The sequence below is a fragment of the Vigna angularis genome, chromosome 1 (genome assembly GCF_016808095.1).
Source record: "Vigna angularis cultivar LongXiaoDou No.4 chromosome 1, ASM1680809v1, whole genome shotgun sequence".
In the NCBI taxonomy this organism is placed as follows: Eukaryota; Viridiplantae; Streptophyta; class Magnoliopsida; order Fabales; family Fabaceae; genus Vigna; species Vigna angularis.
The window spans coordinates 59,992,534-60,010,172 of NC_068970.1; the positions used below are offsets into that span (position 1 = coordinate 59,992,534).

Genomic DNA, 17,639 nt, shown 5'->3' on the forward strand with positions numbered 1-17,639 from the left:
AATCGAAAAATAACATAAGAAATATCGATGGAAAAAAATTTAGAGTTAAATCACTCAAAAAAATTATTTTATCATCATCGATAAAAAAAAACTCAACTACCATTAATTTAAAAAAAAAAACCTATTAAATCCGAATATCATTAATTAAGAAATAATTCCAACATATGTTAATTAAAAAAATTAATTTATATTCATCGAAAAATAACTTAAGAAAAAAAGTATTTTTCCCATCAACAAAAAACATCAATTATGTGTAGAAAAAAATATTAATTAATATCAACTAAGACTATTTTCTTATAAGTATAATGAAAAATAATTATATTTAATCAATCTAAAAAGAATCTCCCACCAACATACAATACGAACACTAATGTAAACTGTAAGTTTTCTAACTAGTTCACTATTTGAATCAACGTTTCAAACACGTATAGACTAATAATCATATAACACTCAAGTGTTGGAGACTACATTTAATAGACTATAAAATATTCTATGCCCTATGCAAAGTCACATGAAAAGGTTTACTCCGTAGTATCTTTGAAACAAACACTTATGTTTTAGAAATGCTTATAAATAACATTTAAAAACGAAATATGACTAAAAACTTATTTTAAACGTTATGAAGTCTGCAACATGTTCAGCAAAGAGATTGTTTCTCACTAAAAACAAAATTAAGAATCATGAAATATATATATATATATATAAAGTTAAAACTATAATATACAAATTTAGTTCCGAAGTATGTTTGTTATTTCACTTGAAAAACTAAATGATCACTTGTAAAGTTTAGTCCAGTGGTAATTCTCTTGAAAAAAACTAATGTACAATGAGTACATGGTTAAAATCATTTTCTGACTCGAGCAAGATAATCATCCACTTTCTGTGATATAACATTCTCAAAGTAAACCAGAACCAAGTACAAGAACTTAAGGCACAATACATGGTTGAGGTCATTGTTTCGTGTGATATAAAAGCATTTTAAAGTTAACTAGCTGGATTATAAATGGATGAGTAATTTAAAAGTTATCAGACAACTACTGTTTTCATACACGACTTCCATGGTGATACAGGTAATACTAATACATTACATGGACAGTGGACAGTGCAGTGACTTAGACTGCCTCGCTGGTTTATAGTAGTTAATATAAATTATAGTACACATAAAAATAGGTGACTTCTAGCATAAAAAATGAAACTTTAACCAAGAACACAAGAATTATACTGCTTAACTGATTTGAAATTCTCCACTGGCATGAACTTCCTTCACCCTCTTGTCATATTCATCTTCTTCATCCTCCTCTTCCTTCACATCTTCTTCCCCTTCCTCTTCTTCACCGTCCCAGCCAAAACCTTTGACAGGCCTAGAAACTGGAGGAGGGTCCCTTGCTTCTCCCACAATTTTCATTATCTCCTCCACACTTTGAACAGAAAAACTTGGGTTGCCTCTCTGGTAATAGACAGCTTGAGCTGATTCAGTTAGCTCTCTTGGAAGATTCTTCAAAAACCATGGGTGGTTCTTAATTTCCTTAAGGGAGATTCTCTGCAGACAATAGAGAGAATCAGGTGTGGCAGTTAGCTTGATGTAAACTACATACTGACTCCTGATATCAAATTCAGTCATGTGTACTTTCAAAAGCACAAAGTTTGTGTTTAAAATGTTGTCTTCTGTTAAAAGCATATCAAAAATGGTGAATGAAGTGAAGATAACATAGGTGAATCAGAAATAGGGAGCTCTATATAGATTTAAAGCCACACAAGTAATTTAATTAATAAGGACTGAGTGTATGTTAAACTTTTACAACCATTAGCCAGCAAATTCATTCTCCGGAGTCAGTACATGCCACCAAAATTTTGAAAAGAAAATACCATTAGTTCTTCATAAAATATGATAAGATTCTGTTCAAATTGTACAAGTCTAAATTTTGCATTGTCCCGGATCTCTGACAAACCTAAGCATGAAGTATGGAAAGCAGTGCAGAGGAGAGAAAAGAATACCCAATTCAAGTTCTAGCTTAACAAGAGGGAAAATGGAAAATTTTGATCTTTACCAATCAACTAAACAAGAGGGTAGCAGATGATTATTAAAGAATAGGGGTTGGGTGTAGAACTTCCCAATAGGTATAGCTTTCAGTCAACAGGGTTTATTTCACCAGCTTGATTATTTCTCATCAACATTATGATTCGCAAGGGTTACAAGTCAACAGAATAACATAATTGTAACTCAGGATTATAATACGGTTAAGATAGTTTGTCCAAATTGAAATGTAAGAAGGAAACAAGAGTTACTTGAAAATTATAACATACCCTTAATGGATTTGCTACAAATATACGAGAAAGGAGGTGTCTGCAGTCTTGAGATATGTGAACATAATCAGGGATTTTGTATTGAACAGCCATTATTCGCTGCAGATGAGAACGGGAAATATGGGTAAGATAATGAGAATATAGCATGAAAGAGTATCAGAATCAGTATTAACAGTGATAGTACTGTACCTGAATTGTTTTCCTAAAATTCCTAGGGTCATCCTGATCCTCAAAAGGGTAAGCTCCAACCAGCATCACATAAAGAGTCACTCCACATGACCATACATCAGCCAACTAAAACAATTTTTAGAATAGAACATTAATTAGATTCATTGATATATTGGTTATAGTAGATATACATATAAAGACTTTTCCAGGTAGCATGGTCAAAGAAACAAAGCTACAAAATTAGAGATAGGCAAGGTGTAACAAGAAATGAAAAGAAATCTCCCCTCTCCCTATTCAAATAAACCCAAAGACTGACATGCAGCAGACAGAAAGATGATGTTAACATCCTAAAACACAGCCACACATACAAAGATATAGGGAACTATAAAGAACCAAATATATGTAGACTGTAGAGTACATACCTTCCCATCATACTCCCTCCTGGAAAGAACCTCTGGTGCTATATAAGCTGGAGTTCCAACAGTTGATTTGGGTCGTGAATGAAGCAGAGATGACTAAACCAAAAATCAGAAACGTTCAGACATATGAGGCTAAGGTGCATATTATTACAACTTTGAAACTAGTGTTAATCTAATCATTGTGGTACCTTGGAATAGCCAAAGTCACAAATTTTCAAGCGGGGTGCAGGGCTACCATCTAAAAGTGTGTTTTCTAACTTCAAATCTCTGTGGCAAATTTGCTGCAAAAAAAGGAGTAAAATCATAGGTTCTCACTTTGTACAATTCTGAGAGGAGAAGTTCAATCATTTTTCAAGAACTTTAGAATTATTATACCATGGCATGACAGTAGTGCACACCAGAAATAAGCTGCTGAAAGAAATATCTAGCCTGCACAATCAAAGGGGAAAATAAATGAGACATGGATACAAGAAAAGGTACTAAGGGTGTGAAGAAAATCCCACGAGGAAGTTATCAACCTCATCTTCACTGAACCTGCCAGCATTGCATATCCTCTCAAAGAGCTCTCCTCCAGCGGCATACTCCATCACTATGGCCAAATGAGTGGGCGTCAAAACCACCTACAAAACCAAAATACGATTTAAATGAGTAAATAATTTAATAAAATAAAGTACTCAATACCAAATAATCCAATATGCCAACAGCTTAAATCCTTGCCTCCTTGAAGCGAATGATATTGGGGTGCCGAAGGGATCTGTGGTTGATAATCTCTCTTGCCACATTCTCGTCAATCTGGAATTGCAGAAGGGGTGAATAAAACTTTTAGAAGCCAAAACAATAGCTTTTCAATTTCATAAATAGAAATTAAAAACAAGAAACAAATAAAAGAATATGAACATCTCCATCTAGTCTGCTTGGTTTTACAGCAGAATACAAGCCATGCGTTGGATTAGCCAACTCAAAGATTTAGTGAAAGAAAATCAGTTCATAATAATCAGTAAACAGAATCAACTATCTCCAGGAAAGAGCTACTACACATTTAAAAACAAGATAGTTTATAATTGTATTTTCCATCACTTCCTACATTTCTTTCGATCACGCGTAATGAAATTGTGACAAAAAACCATGTAACACCTTTCCCAGATTTTTCACTTTTCACAAATCAGAGCTTCAACCTCACATGCCCTTCATTAATCATCATTTCACATGCAAAACGTGCAAGCAATAACAAATCTGAAGATTGAAGAAATGAAAAAATAAAATTCGATTATACTTTTTTTTAAAAGAAAGAAAGAAAGAAAGAAAAAAGAAACCTTTTGACCACGCTCGATGTATTTCATGGCAACAAGCTCCTTGGTCTCCTTGTTCCTCATGAGCCTGGCCACCCCAAAATTCCCAGCCCCCAAATCCTTGACAGCCTCATACTTTTCCATAATCAAATCCCTCAACTCAACCAAAGATGCTGCCTGTTATTACGATTACGAATGGAAGAAAGGGGGTTCAAACTTGAAACTTGAAACTCAGAGGGGGCATGCAAGACCCTTGTAGAATCACAACACCATTTTACACTTTGATCAAAAGGGTTATATAAAGGTGGTCCCTTTCACTGATAAAAAAAAACGGTTCTTTTTCCACACACACATACAATAATGTGTAATATATGTATAGAGAGAGAGATTGGGGGGTGGGAATGAAGAATTATTTAGAGCGGGAGAGAAGAAAGTGCACGTGGGAGAGTGAGAGAGAAAACATTAGAAAATTGGGGTAGGATGGGATCTAATCAATGAAGATGAAGAAGATGAAGGCAAACCAGCTTGAATCCAGTTAATTAGTGAGTACCCTTTTGGTTTGGTTTTTTATTTGAGTTGTGAAACTGAGAATTGAGATTGCAAATTTGGAATTGGTATTTGGAATGGGATCTCTTACAACGCCGATGCTGTAGGGGACAGGACAGGGACTCCTTTCTCTTCATTCCTCAATCTTCTTTGTCGTTTTCACAAGCTACCTTCTCTTTTTTTTTTTTTTTTTAATTTAACAGTTTCTTTCTTTCTCTCTTTCTTTTTCTTTCACTCGCCCAAGAACCACTCCACCCTTTAATTATTAATTAATCAAGCAAATACGTAGTATTGTATGCAACCCCACGTATATATACGTTATGTTATCTTCTATTATTTTTTATAATGTTATACTTTTTAAAATGTACAATAATGACATAACTGTTGTTATTATGTTTTAGTTTGCTATGAAATATTGTTTTCAGAAGGTGCTTAACACTTAAGAAAGTATAATTCTTAATTATTTATAATTTCAAATGTTTAAAATGAAATTCTTAATTACCTTTTAATACATAATAATATATAATTAATGTATTCATTTAATATATTGTTTTACTCATTAATAAATAATATAACAAATGTTATCCTTTAAACGTTGAGAGAAATTCTCACACCCACAAAATTACCATACATCTTCATTTTATTTTCTAAAAAATAAAATATTTCTACCAAAAAACTCGTTATGTCATGTTAACAAGCATCCAATCATAACCATATAACTCAAAAACAAATACACTGGTATTGTGATTATTTATGATAAAATCAATGACTTAATATTGAATAAAAGTGCTATTAGGAAACTTTCAGATATTAAATATCTTGTTTTTGTATTTTTTTTTCTCAAACACTGTTGCCAATCTCAATTTAAATTTAGTAATAAATTTTTAAGGTAAAATCAATTTGAAATTTTTGCAATCTTAGACTATAATTTTAATTTCAAAACGTATCTCTTTTATCTATTCATATGTAATTAAAGACAATATTTATTATGGAAAATAATCATATTATCGTTTTAAAATATGTACTGGTAAATATGCAAGTTCTTCTTTATAAAATATGTAACTTCACCCTGAATAATAAAAAAATTATATATCGTTTTATTTGATTTATATTATACCTACTCTGAAAAATATGCATGCTATGCATAAAAACTTGTTAATACCATTGTATTTACTCTTATTGAAAATAACAAAAAATTATATTAAAATATTAACATAATAAATAAGACATGAAAATTAAAAAAAAATGTTATGATTTAAGTGTTATAATCTTAAATGAAATATGAAAATTGGACAGTTTTGTTTTTACTTTTGGACTATATTTATAAAATTAGTTGAAAAGCTCAGTTGTAACTGAAAAATTAACTAAGAGTTTATGAGAAAGTAAGTTTAAAATGTTTGATAAAACTAGTTAAACAAAATAGTTGAAAGTTATAACATAACACATAATAATATAATTAATTATTGGATTAAGTTTTAATATTAGATAACTTGCATATTTTAAATTATAAGTTTGTATTTTTTTTAGTTTCTTTAATATTTATATCTAAACTTATTATATAGATAATATTTCAATGTTTATGTAAAGTTTTATTCCTCATTATAATTCAAAATAGTTATCAACCAATAAATATCTTATTAAAAGTAAAATAAATATCATTTTATATTGTGATCATAGCAAGAAAACAAACAAACAGATAAATAAAGATAAGGATAAACTAATTTACCAAAGGAACATTCATACAACTGAATTATAGATGTTAACACATAAACATAAGTATATCAAATCATCCTAAAGCATATAATCATTAATTCTATAGTTGACCTTCTCACTACATTGATGTCAAACTCTAACCGGTTATGCACGGTGGTGACCTTTATTGGTTTCCAGAGTAATTGTTAATGGGTTTCACCCTATCACATACAAGGTTAGTTCGTTGATGCCTTAGGCCAAGGTAAAACCCCTGGATTAAGACTTCCTACTTCTCTCACCACATACCTATATTTTTCCCTACTTGAGATTAAATGATTATTAGAACATTAGAATAACTCTCAATATGGAACCATTACATCAATACACTCACAACTTGAAACCATTACAAGAAGCTTCTCCTTGAAATTTGTTTCACAACATACATAATCCATACATACAATCATAATACAATCCATAAAGCATAACAAATTTCACATTAAACATACATAACATCCAAAGAAACCACTTCAAATAAGCAACGATAAAAAAAACACATAAAAACACCTTAATGCTCACCGCAAAAGAGAGCGCTCAATGTCAGGTCTAGCGCTCAACTCTAGAGCTCTCACAAATTGGCACGTTCAGTCAGACCAATCTGCTACTTAGTAAAAAAAAAGTGAAATTGGTTCCAAACTTGAAGTGGTAACTGGCACTCAACGATACCCTGTCACCGCTCAGTGTCGAACCATTCGCATATTAGTTGCTCAACAATGAAAACTGACGCTAAGGACTATACTAGATACCTGCAACTTTAAAATTGTGATATGATGAATTAGAGACATATTTAGATTACCAAATTAGTATTTTTGGACTCAATACTTAGTCCAAAAACATGTTTCAGTGTCAAAGTGAATACCAATTTGTTCAAATAGCTAGATACTTAATCCATCTACTTAATACCAATTTCAACCAAAACAAGCAATTCAAATAGCACACAATCATAATATCCCAAATAGGTTTCAACAACAATTCAATAAGCTAAACGAGCAATTCCATCAATCACATACAACCAAACATGCACGCAAAAATTCTCATAATATTAAAACTTTGAAACAAAGATATTTAACTTTTCTTACCTGTTAAAAAAATCAAACTGCTCTAATGAACCTATAATAACTCACACAGCTCAAGAAAGTTCATCTGCTCCCACAAACCACAATATCATGATAAGGGCACATTGTTAGTACCATCAATCAACATAGAGTCTTATAAAAAAACTCATATGACACATGCAAAGAAACAATTACTCACATGCACGGAGAAATGCACAAACTAAATAAAAAAAAACATAAACTAACTTACCTTTTTGTAGAAATTGATCGAAAAGATTTGAAAATCTCACCTCAGTAATCACTCATACACTCTTATTTTCAAACATATAAACTATAAGTTAGAGGATTTAGACAAAAGGTAAAAAACTCTTAAAAAAATCTTAAGATAATATGTTTTTAAATAATAAAACTTATTAACTGAAATTCTAATTATATATTTAAAATTTTAATATTAAATCAAACAAGTCTCATTAGAAAACACTGTCACTTTCAATACATTATTTTCTAAACTTTTACAATAATAATAATAATAATAATAATAATAATAATAATAATAATAAGTAAACTTAACATCTGTAACATCCCATAATCTCACACTTGATAATTCATAGTTGATATATATATATATATATATATATGTGTGTGTGTGTGTGTGTGTGTGTGTGTGTTTTAAACTCAGATTTCAATTACAAACTCATAAATATAACTCGAATTCTTCTAATTTATTCTTCTATCTCTTTCTTCATTGGCACTGAATCAGACGACATTCCTTCATCTGCTCCCGTATAACGAATTACACGATCATCGCACATACACAAACACAAACAAGTAAGGTGAGCTAACATGCAACAAATCATTTATAAAGCATGCATAATTACTTTGATACACTCAACAAACCTCATATAATAATTATGTCAGATACCCTCATACCATCATACAACAATCGCACCATAAATACTCATCCCATCATACTACAATCCCTAATAGACACTCATCCCATAATACCTAATAGACACTCATCCCACAATACCCAATAGACATTTATCCCACAATACTCAATAGACACTCATTCCACAATACCCAATAGACACTCATCCCACAATACTCAATAGACACTCATTCCACAATACCCAATAGACACTCATTCAGATGATGCGTTGATGAGCGGTCATGGGAGGTTATGCACTTGTGATGACTTCTACTTCTTCTTACAAATACACTTCCAAAATACTCCATACCATCCACAAGGTTAGTCCTCAACACTATGTCCAAAACCGGCACATAAACCAGGACCTCATGTCCCTCTCACCACATAATTCATCATTCTCTACTTGAGACTGGATGATTATTAGAGTATCAGGATAACCTCCAACAACAGGACCCTCAATGTGACATCCGGGCACTGACGAGGGCGGGAAGTGACGCCGGTGCAAGAGGCATGGTGCAGGGGGCACAGACAAGGAGCGGCTCCTGGCAGCTTCGAGTGGAAGGGGTACATGGACGAATCGAACATACACCGGAATGAGAGGGATCTGGAGACTGTGTAGGTATGGGACTATACAGTTGAAGGATAGCTTAAAGGAATTGATTTGACTACTCATATCACCAAATGCATTTGCTTTTCGGTAGCCTAACTCATAAGAACTCCATGGTTAAGCGTGCTTAGCCTGGAGTAATTATGGGATGGGTGACCTTCTGGGAAGTTTTCCCAGAAAGTGTGCGAGTGAGGACAAAGCACACTGGAAAGCCATCGTGGTGATCTGTGGGGGCAGTCGATGGTCCCTGTGAGTTGCCGGGACGTTACAGATGGTATCAGAGCCTAGCCTCTCCCAGTACGGTGTGGTTCGAGGACGAACCAGACGGAAGCTGGTGGGCATGTGACATCCGGGCACTGACGAGGGCGGGGAGTGACGCCGGTGCAAGAGGCATGGTGCAGGGGGTACAGACAAGGGACCATCGTGGTGATCTGTGGGGGCAGTCGATGGTCCCTGTGAGTTGCCGGGACGTTACACTCAACGAGACTCATACCATGCTCATATTTCTCAACTTCCAATATAATAAAATACAATCATCACAAAATAAATTAACAATACTAAAATATCACCATAAATGGACAATACTAAATCATAATATAAAAGGTTAGCTCCCCTAACCTCTATTCCAGACTTAATCTCTCTTGCTCAGAATTTGTTTCCCGGAAAACCTTCCAAAACCTCTACTCTTCTTCCAACTAAAAATTTCTTCCTAACTCTTTCTTCTCTATTTCTCACTTGATTCTTCCTCTCTTTGTGCATAATAGCCTCCCCTCTCATACTATTTATAGTTCAAAAATTTTACTATTCAACAATTTTTTAATATTATTTATTATTTTAAAGGTAGAAAAGAGTTTGAACCCATGTTTTTGAAATCACCACAATTTTCTACCAATTAAGTTACCAAAAATTTCTTATTTAACTTTTCACATTTTATTTTTTTACATAAACTTATTATATTTTCCATTCACAAAGAAATTTAGTAAAAGATGTAACAATTAAAAGATGTAACAATGAAACATAAACCAAAATATAAGTTTTGCATCTGTAAATGATTTTGAAAGCTAATCTACGTAGTTTATTGAAATAAATGAAAAGTTATTAAAAAAATATTTCACCAAACACTAATAAAATATATTAAAGAAATAAAAAACAAATCTCTTTTCTAACTATTGATAAAGATGATATTTTTATAGTGATTTGTAATCGTTATTCTAATATACACAATTTTTTTGTCAAATTTATTTTTATTCACATATTTCATTTTATTATTTTATCTTTAAAATTTTGTAAATATCTTTTAAAAATAGTTATCTTTAATAGAAATACTACAAGTGATAAAATTACAAAAAAATATAACTATTTTTTATGAGTATAATTTTCTGAAATTTAATAATATTTTTTATTTTAATAATTATATTAAAAACTAGTGTTTTATTTTTTTATCAAGAGTTAAAAATGGATTTTGTTTTGTTGACTTTTTAATTCGCTTATACCTACAGGTATTATTACTACAAGAAACAACTGTTTCAAACGAACGTCACTGACGGAAGTATTAATTAACGTTCAGTTATTAGTCAAAGGTCATTGTTCAACACTGTGTCTGGTAAACGGTTTTGGAAAAATAAAAAATATTTAATTAAAATAATTTATTTACAGATTAAACAAAAACATATATTTTTTATAAAGAAATAATATATTCACTAACAATGTAAAAAATTAAATGAGATCATTCAATAAAAAAAGTTATATATAATAAATTTAATGATTTTTATATTTGTTACACAATATTATAGTATTTTAGTTTAACACTCTAAAATAACGTTATCCTACTACAACTATGCATGAAAATTAAAGTCCTCTTTTTAACTTATTTTCAAAGTATCATATTCAAATAAATGTAAATCAATTTTCAAAATTGAGACGAGGGTAGACAATGACAGCAAAACTTTTTAATGAATTAAAGAGCTGAGATTCAAACAATATTAAATAAGATGTAATAATATATTTCACTGAGTATTAATGAATTAACATGTCGATTAAAATATGAAATACTTTAGATTTTTAGCATAATAGGGAAATATTATATTTTTAATTATTATAATGAATATTAGCAATAAAAATTAACATGTTTCATGTTCAAATAGATCCTAAGTATCTTTAAATATAATGAATACTTAGCACTAATTGTTATACACTGACAGTCTTTTTAATTATTTTCAAACAGAAAAAAAAATCTCAAGAAAAGGAAACTACACATTTTTTGACGAGAAAATAGTATATACTGATTATTTAACCAAAAAACTACGGGCTAATTTGTTTCAATTCAAAATAATTAACTTAAAATTATTATTAGCATGATTTTTAATGAGTAGCGTGTGTAAAATTCCTTATATATACGAGTTAAGATTAAGTTATTTCAATAATAATTTTTAAAAAATTACCATTATTATTTTTAGTCAAGCAAGTTGTTTAATTCTAAAAAGAATACATGTCCTAGTTAATTTTAACTAATGAAGAGAAGAACGATACTATTGAAAAATTAGTAATTCATGTAACACATCATTTCCATAAATACATTAATACATATTATGAGAATAAAGTTTAAATCTAACTGAATAACAAGATAATGCTTTTATTGTGGTTATAATTAAGAGTGATTAATCTTTTTTTTTGTGATAAACACAAAATAAATGTTGCTGATGTAGAAAACGCGTTGACCGATTGGAAGTGGGGACATCTCCTCCCGACTTTTATGGCGTCAGCCATACACAGACAGCCGACAAAGAGCGCCACCGTGCTTCATTTTCATTCGTCCAACTAACCCTTTTTCCTCCCACACATGTAAATTAAAATAATAAAAGAATATGTTAATTAAAGTTTAAGATGAAAATTGATTTTAATTAATTTTTTTAAAATATTGAACATGTTAAAAAGATGTTAACTAAAAAAGCTGATTTAGAAGTTAAAATTGAAATTCAAAGAGACTCTTAACATCATGATTAACTTTTTGAAAATAAATTTTACAAAAAAATATCATAAAACAATTCTAAGTATTTTTAATTTTCTTACGTCCTATTTTTGTTAACAAGAGACTCCCAAAATTCGTGTATATATAAAAGAAATTTTTTACTTTTTGCCTTATTGTGCTATTTTCAATAAGTTTATCTAAAGACATAAAATTATTGATAAATAATTATTTGACTAAACAAAGTTATTTTCTTTTTAAAGAATGTTAAATAAGATACCTACTGTCATCCAAGGGTAACGCTATTATATTCGTAAACATAATTTAGTCCTACAGCTCTAACAAATTCCACAATCTAACAATTTAATAAAAAATATATAAATAAGGTATATTGGCAAATAAGTTTTTGAATTAATGGTGGTTTTTTGTAATAAGAGGGTGAGGAGAAATTGGAAAAGTTAGGGTGGGAGAACTATCGAAAATGAAAATGCAAAATTGTAAACCGTGAAGGGAAATTGAAACTAAGATATTTGTATTGAATATAGGTAAAATTTGTAGGTTTTTTTTTTTTTTAATTTATCTACTAATCCATACAAATGAATTATTTTATTATTAAGTAAAAATATTATTTTGTGATATTTGTGGATTATATTGAATTTATTTACGGATTATTATTGATAGATAATATTCGTGTGTAATATTTAATTTACTCATGGACTATAATCATTAATTAGATAATATTTATATATAATATTTAATTTATCTATAAATTTGTGTTTATAAGTACCAATTGGTAGGTAAATCATATTTTTTTAAAATATCTATGATGAATCATATTTATACATTCATTAAAAAACAAACAAATTTCATAAATTTAAATTACTTATTTTTAAGAGCGGCTCCTTTTTAAATATATATAGTACAAAGTTTGGACAAATAATTACTATGTACCAAATAGAATTAAAATATTTTTTGAAATCAATTTCCAAAATAAAGATAAATTATCAAAAACAAAAATATATAAGAATCTAAATAAATAATTTCAATTCATATTAACTTACTAAATTACTACTTGAATTAGTTTACTAAGGATGCATATAACAAAATGATATTTACGGAAAAACATCAATTAACATTTTTTGAATACTTATGTTATGTCATGTTGGATACTATCATTTGACATTTTGGACATACGACTATAGAATTTAGATAAATTTAAAATATTTAATAGCAAACTTGTCAATTTAACTAAGTTCATAATATTTTATAAAAAAAAACACAAATAAGAATACTCAATAAAAAATAAATTGAAGATTTTGTGTAGAATTGTCAAAATGAGTCACTGATTTGGTTTGATTCATAAGAGGTTAGTTACTTAGTGAGTCAACCAACATAACACACTTATTAATTAAGTCAAAATATTTGAGTATGATTCGACCCATCATAGTTGTGTTAAATAAGTTGTTTCATTAAAAAAATTATTACTTTTTTTTCAAACTAACATTTTATTTTAATATGTAATAAAAATTTAAAAAAGTTCAAACTTATTTTAAAAGTTTGTTTTTTCTCATTCTAGACAATAAATAAATCATTCATCATAAAAATTAAGTTATAATTCTAAATAATCTTAAAAATGAATCAAACATATTCATCTTAAAGCTTAAACTTCAATACAATGAGAGGCAAAGATAATGAGTCTCTTTCCTCCAAAATCTTATAAAAAAAATTATTAAAGTTTTGGACTCAGATTAAGAATGAAGTATTTTTTTTATGTTTAGATTGTTTAATCAATTCGACTCACCACATCTAACACGTGTGAGTCGAATTCTTAATAACCGGAATCCATTTTTTAGCTATACTAAAATTCATAAGTTTTTTATAATCTAATTTTTTTAAAATCCATAATGGATAAAATTGATTTATAGATTTTAAAATATTTTGACAAATCAGGTAACATATTAATACTTGACTTACTTTAATATCTCATTATACAAACTTCAATTACATGATCATTATTACATTCTCATCTTTATTAAATATTGAATAAGAGAGTTTTACTTACGTTTTTATAAAAATTGTATGTTGAGTAGTTAAATATATATTTTTGTTGAATGTTTGAGAATATAGATGTTAAACAAACTAGTTTTAATCGTGTGCTTTTATATAAATATAAATGTGTTATTTTTCTTCTTTGTATTGTGATTTTCTAACAAATTAATCCAAATTTTAATATGAAAAATATAGTAATGTTTTGAGAAACAACTAAATAAACTGGTAAATATATACTGAAAGTAACATATAATGTAGTTATAAAAGTAGTTTTGTTAAATTAAAAACCTTATCATGAACATTTATTGAATCAGAAAACAAACAGAAGATGTAAAAGGACATGGACATGAAAAATGAAAAGAAAAAAAGAACACATGTAGTTTTCAATTTTGCCCAACATGGTCGCACGATTTCACCACATGCAAATGTCAGTCATGTGTATTCTTCCACAATTTCATGTTATTCCTTTTCATCATCTCCCAATCATTTGCTTCCATACACCATCTTCACCCAAGTTTTCAATTTTTTTTCTCTTTTAATTTGTTTTTCTTTACATTCTTCATTTTTTTGTTTCATTTCGGATTAAATTGATGCTAAGAGCATTGGACTTTTTTAATCACTTAAATTATAATATATGTACACATTCAGAAATATAAATTTATATCAAAAGTTATTTTTATAAAAACAATAATAATTTTTTGAGATAATATAGAAATTTCGAATTTTGTTTATTTATTTTATATTTATCCGTTTTAAAAGTTAAGTTCGCGAGATCAAAATTTAATTCTTTTAAGAAATTTAAATAAACAAAATTTTAAATCATTAAAAAATGTCTCGAAATATATTTGTAAAAATCTAGAAAATATATAGCGGTGGTTTTTAAAATATGACACTAAAGTATTTAATAAGAAAAAGTTAATATTATAAATAGACTTTCTATAAATTAAATTTTATTTTATAAAAATGATCATTTCTCCAAATTTTCTTTATAAGTTTCTCGTTTATTTTTTTTTCTAGATTTCTGATCTCGTTTTAATCATTTTGAATATAAAAAATATAATATTGTTTGCACAAAATAAATTTACTTTTTATCTTTTATTAGTGGTTTTGTTTTTTGAGTTTGCATGTGTATTTTATTGTAATGTATATGACTTAATGTGTTTAAAGTGAATCTTTATTGATACGTAATCATCATAATATTTTTATATTTCTAATTGGAATTTTCTTTGTTTAGTTAGGATATATGTGAAAAGTAGAGTTCTAAGGAATAATTGAATCAAAGTATTATTTAACTAAGGTAAAGAGAGCTAATTATAATTTTTGCATGTGTAATTCTATTGTTTTAATTAATTGCTTGATACATTGTGTATTGATTGCTAAATTGTTGTATTTTAGTGGTTGATTTGATGAAACCTTTGTTGAATGAGTAAATTTGGATTTAAAGTTGTCATTTCAATCTCTCAGTCGTAGGTTTGGGGTTAACATTGTGAAATGGTCTATTAGATAGAAAATAAAAAATGAGTTATTTGATGCATTTGGCTTTTATTTAACTTGCATAGAAAATGAAAAATGATCTATTGAAGTTAGAGCACTACTTGTTATGCAAAATTTCATGTTTGGTTTATGCAGATTCTTTAAACGAGCCAACTTTTCGTTGACCGAGTGCCAAAATTTAGGTCTAGGCGGTAACAATTGAATGAGGTTCTGAAGCGATCTGGGATAAAACCCATTTTTTGGCAAATTTATAAGTGAACTCACCATATCATGATGGGATCAAAATTGTGCATTTTGATATGGTCGATCTTGGTTTTGTATCATGATAGGTGCAAGATTTTCAATGTCTAACTTAATGCATAAAATCCAAATTCGCCTCTAAAATTACTGTACTTGTGAATCCTTACAATAAATTATATGTCATTTTGAATGCATGACTGATAGAAATGCTAGTAGTTAATGCATAATGTGAGATTATAAGTATTGTAAACGTTCAAATATTTTATTAGCTTACGTTTCTTTTTTATGATTTATTCACCTATAATGAGCATATATTATACATAAACAAAAGATAACATAGGTAAAAGTCTTTCATAGTGAAATAACTCAAAAGTGATATAAATAAAAAAGACTCTATATATATATAATTTTGTTTTACGTATTTAATCTAAATTTGGAATATACTTATGTTTATAAAAACTTTATTATGTAACATGCTGAAAAATACTCTAATACATATACTAATTTCTTAACTTAATATCAAATTTAAAATAGAATAATTGTGCTAATCAGGATGTTACAGAATTAGTACGATATTTGGTTTTCGCAGGGTCAATACAAGGGCCATAAAGAAAAATTAAAATCTTTAGACCATAAATGGATAAATTCTTTGAATGTACATTAATAACAGGTATGGTTCCCTGCCTGCAGCATTCTTATTCATGTGACCAAATAAATAAAATATAAAATAAAAAGATTTATTTTTAATATTATTTTGTGAAATATTTTAATAATTAAAACGAGAACAAAAAAACTTAACCAAATTAAATTATATTTAAAATAATGAAAACAACTAAAGTTATACAATTACGACAACATAAAAATTAAAAAATTAATAAAATAATAACTAACTTCTATCTTTAATTGATTTTAATTTGGTTCCTTTGATTAGAAAGAAATTCAAAATTGTTAAAAGTAAACAAAATTGATTTAGGAAGAGACTTTGAGAGATGGAGAATAAAGTGAAGAATAAAAGTTATGAAATCCTAAAATGATATTCGAGCATTTTAATTCGATTATTCTAATGTTATTATTTCATTTTTATTTCTAAAAAAAGACATACACATAAGTTGTTGCGATTGATTCGGATTCAAATTAGAAGTTACGGAACCGAATTTAAAAATTAAATATGGTTTGTTCTGGTTTGATTTTAATTTAATATAAAAATTAAATTAAATCAAACTACTTTTTTGCAATTCAATTTGTATTGTTTTACGGGTTTTTATTATAAGATTGTTAAATATTTATTTAGAAACTATAAAATCGTTAAATACAAAAAATAAAATTTATAATTTTATATATTTATATTTATATTTATATTTATGATTTTATTTTTTGTTATATTCATGAATAAATTATATAATCTCATAATTAGAAATTATAATACAAATTTGCTGTCTTGCTTTGATAATTATAAATATGATACAATTAAATTTTAAAATAATTTTTAATCAGCGCAACCATAGTTGTTATCAATTAACTTATGTTTTAATATAATGCAAGGTTTAATTTAATTATTGATTTTTAATTTGGAATATGAACTAAATTAATTAAGAAATAACATATTAAAAAAGTTTAAAATAAATCAATTTCCAACACCCTAACAATTATTATTCATAGTATGACAACAAAAACACGTTGGAAAAGAAGTTTGTTTTCTCACTATCCTCTCATAGGATATAAATATATAACTTTAAGGACTTTTTCTTTTGAGTGGATTTAATTTTTTTGTCGTTTATTTGAGTGAATTTGGAGGTAAATGAGAGTGAATTTGAAAATAAAATTTG

The 17,639-nt window shown here is 28.1% G+C and overlaps 1 protein-coding gene across 1 annotated transcript; it reads right to left on the reverse strand.

Moving 5' to 3' along the window:
* Positions 1-976: 976 nt before the first annotated feature.
* Positions 977-4,912, reverse strand: LOC108320811 (serine/threonine-protein kinase SRK2A). Its single transcript, XM_017552357.2, has 9 exons — positions 4,205-4,912; positions 3,609-3,683; positions 3,410-3,511; positions 3,267-3,320; positions 3,080-3,172; positions 2,895-2,987; positions 2,494-2,598; positions 2,305-2,403; positions 977-1,540 (listed from the first exon to the last, which is right to left on the reverse strand). The coding sequence occupies exons 1-9, from the start codon at positions 4,322-4,324 to the stop codon at positions 1,226-1,228; spliced, it is 1,056 nt and encodes a 351-aa protein (XP_017407846.1). The 5' UTR covers positions 4,325-4,912; the 3' UTR covers positions 977-1,225.
* Positions 4,913-17,639: the final 12,727 nt, after the last annotated feature.

Excerpts from the sequence above, each read along its gene's own strand:
- LOC108320811 (XM_017552357.2), bottom strand. The coding sequence starts at position 4,324 with ATGGAAAAGTATGAGGCTGTCAAGGATTTGGGGGCTGGGAATTTTGGG. Across the intron at positions 2,404-2,493 it reads ATTTTAGGAAAACAATTCAG|CGAATAATGGCTGTTCAATA; the intron begins GTACAGTACTAT and ends TCTCATCTGCAG. Across the intron at positions 1,541-2,304 it reads TTGTAGCAAATCCATTAAGG|AGAATCTCCCTTAAGGAAAT; the intron begins GTATGTTATAAT and ends TATTGTCTGCAG.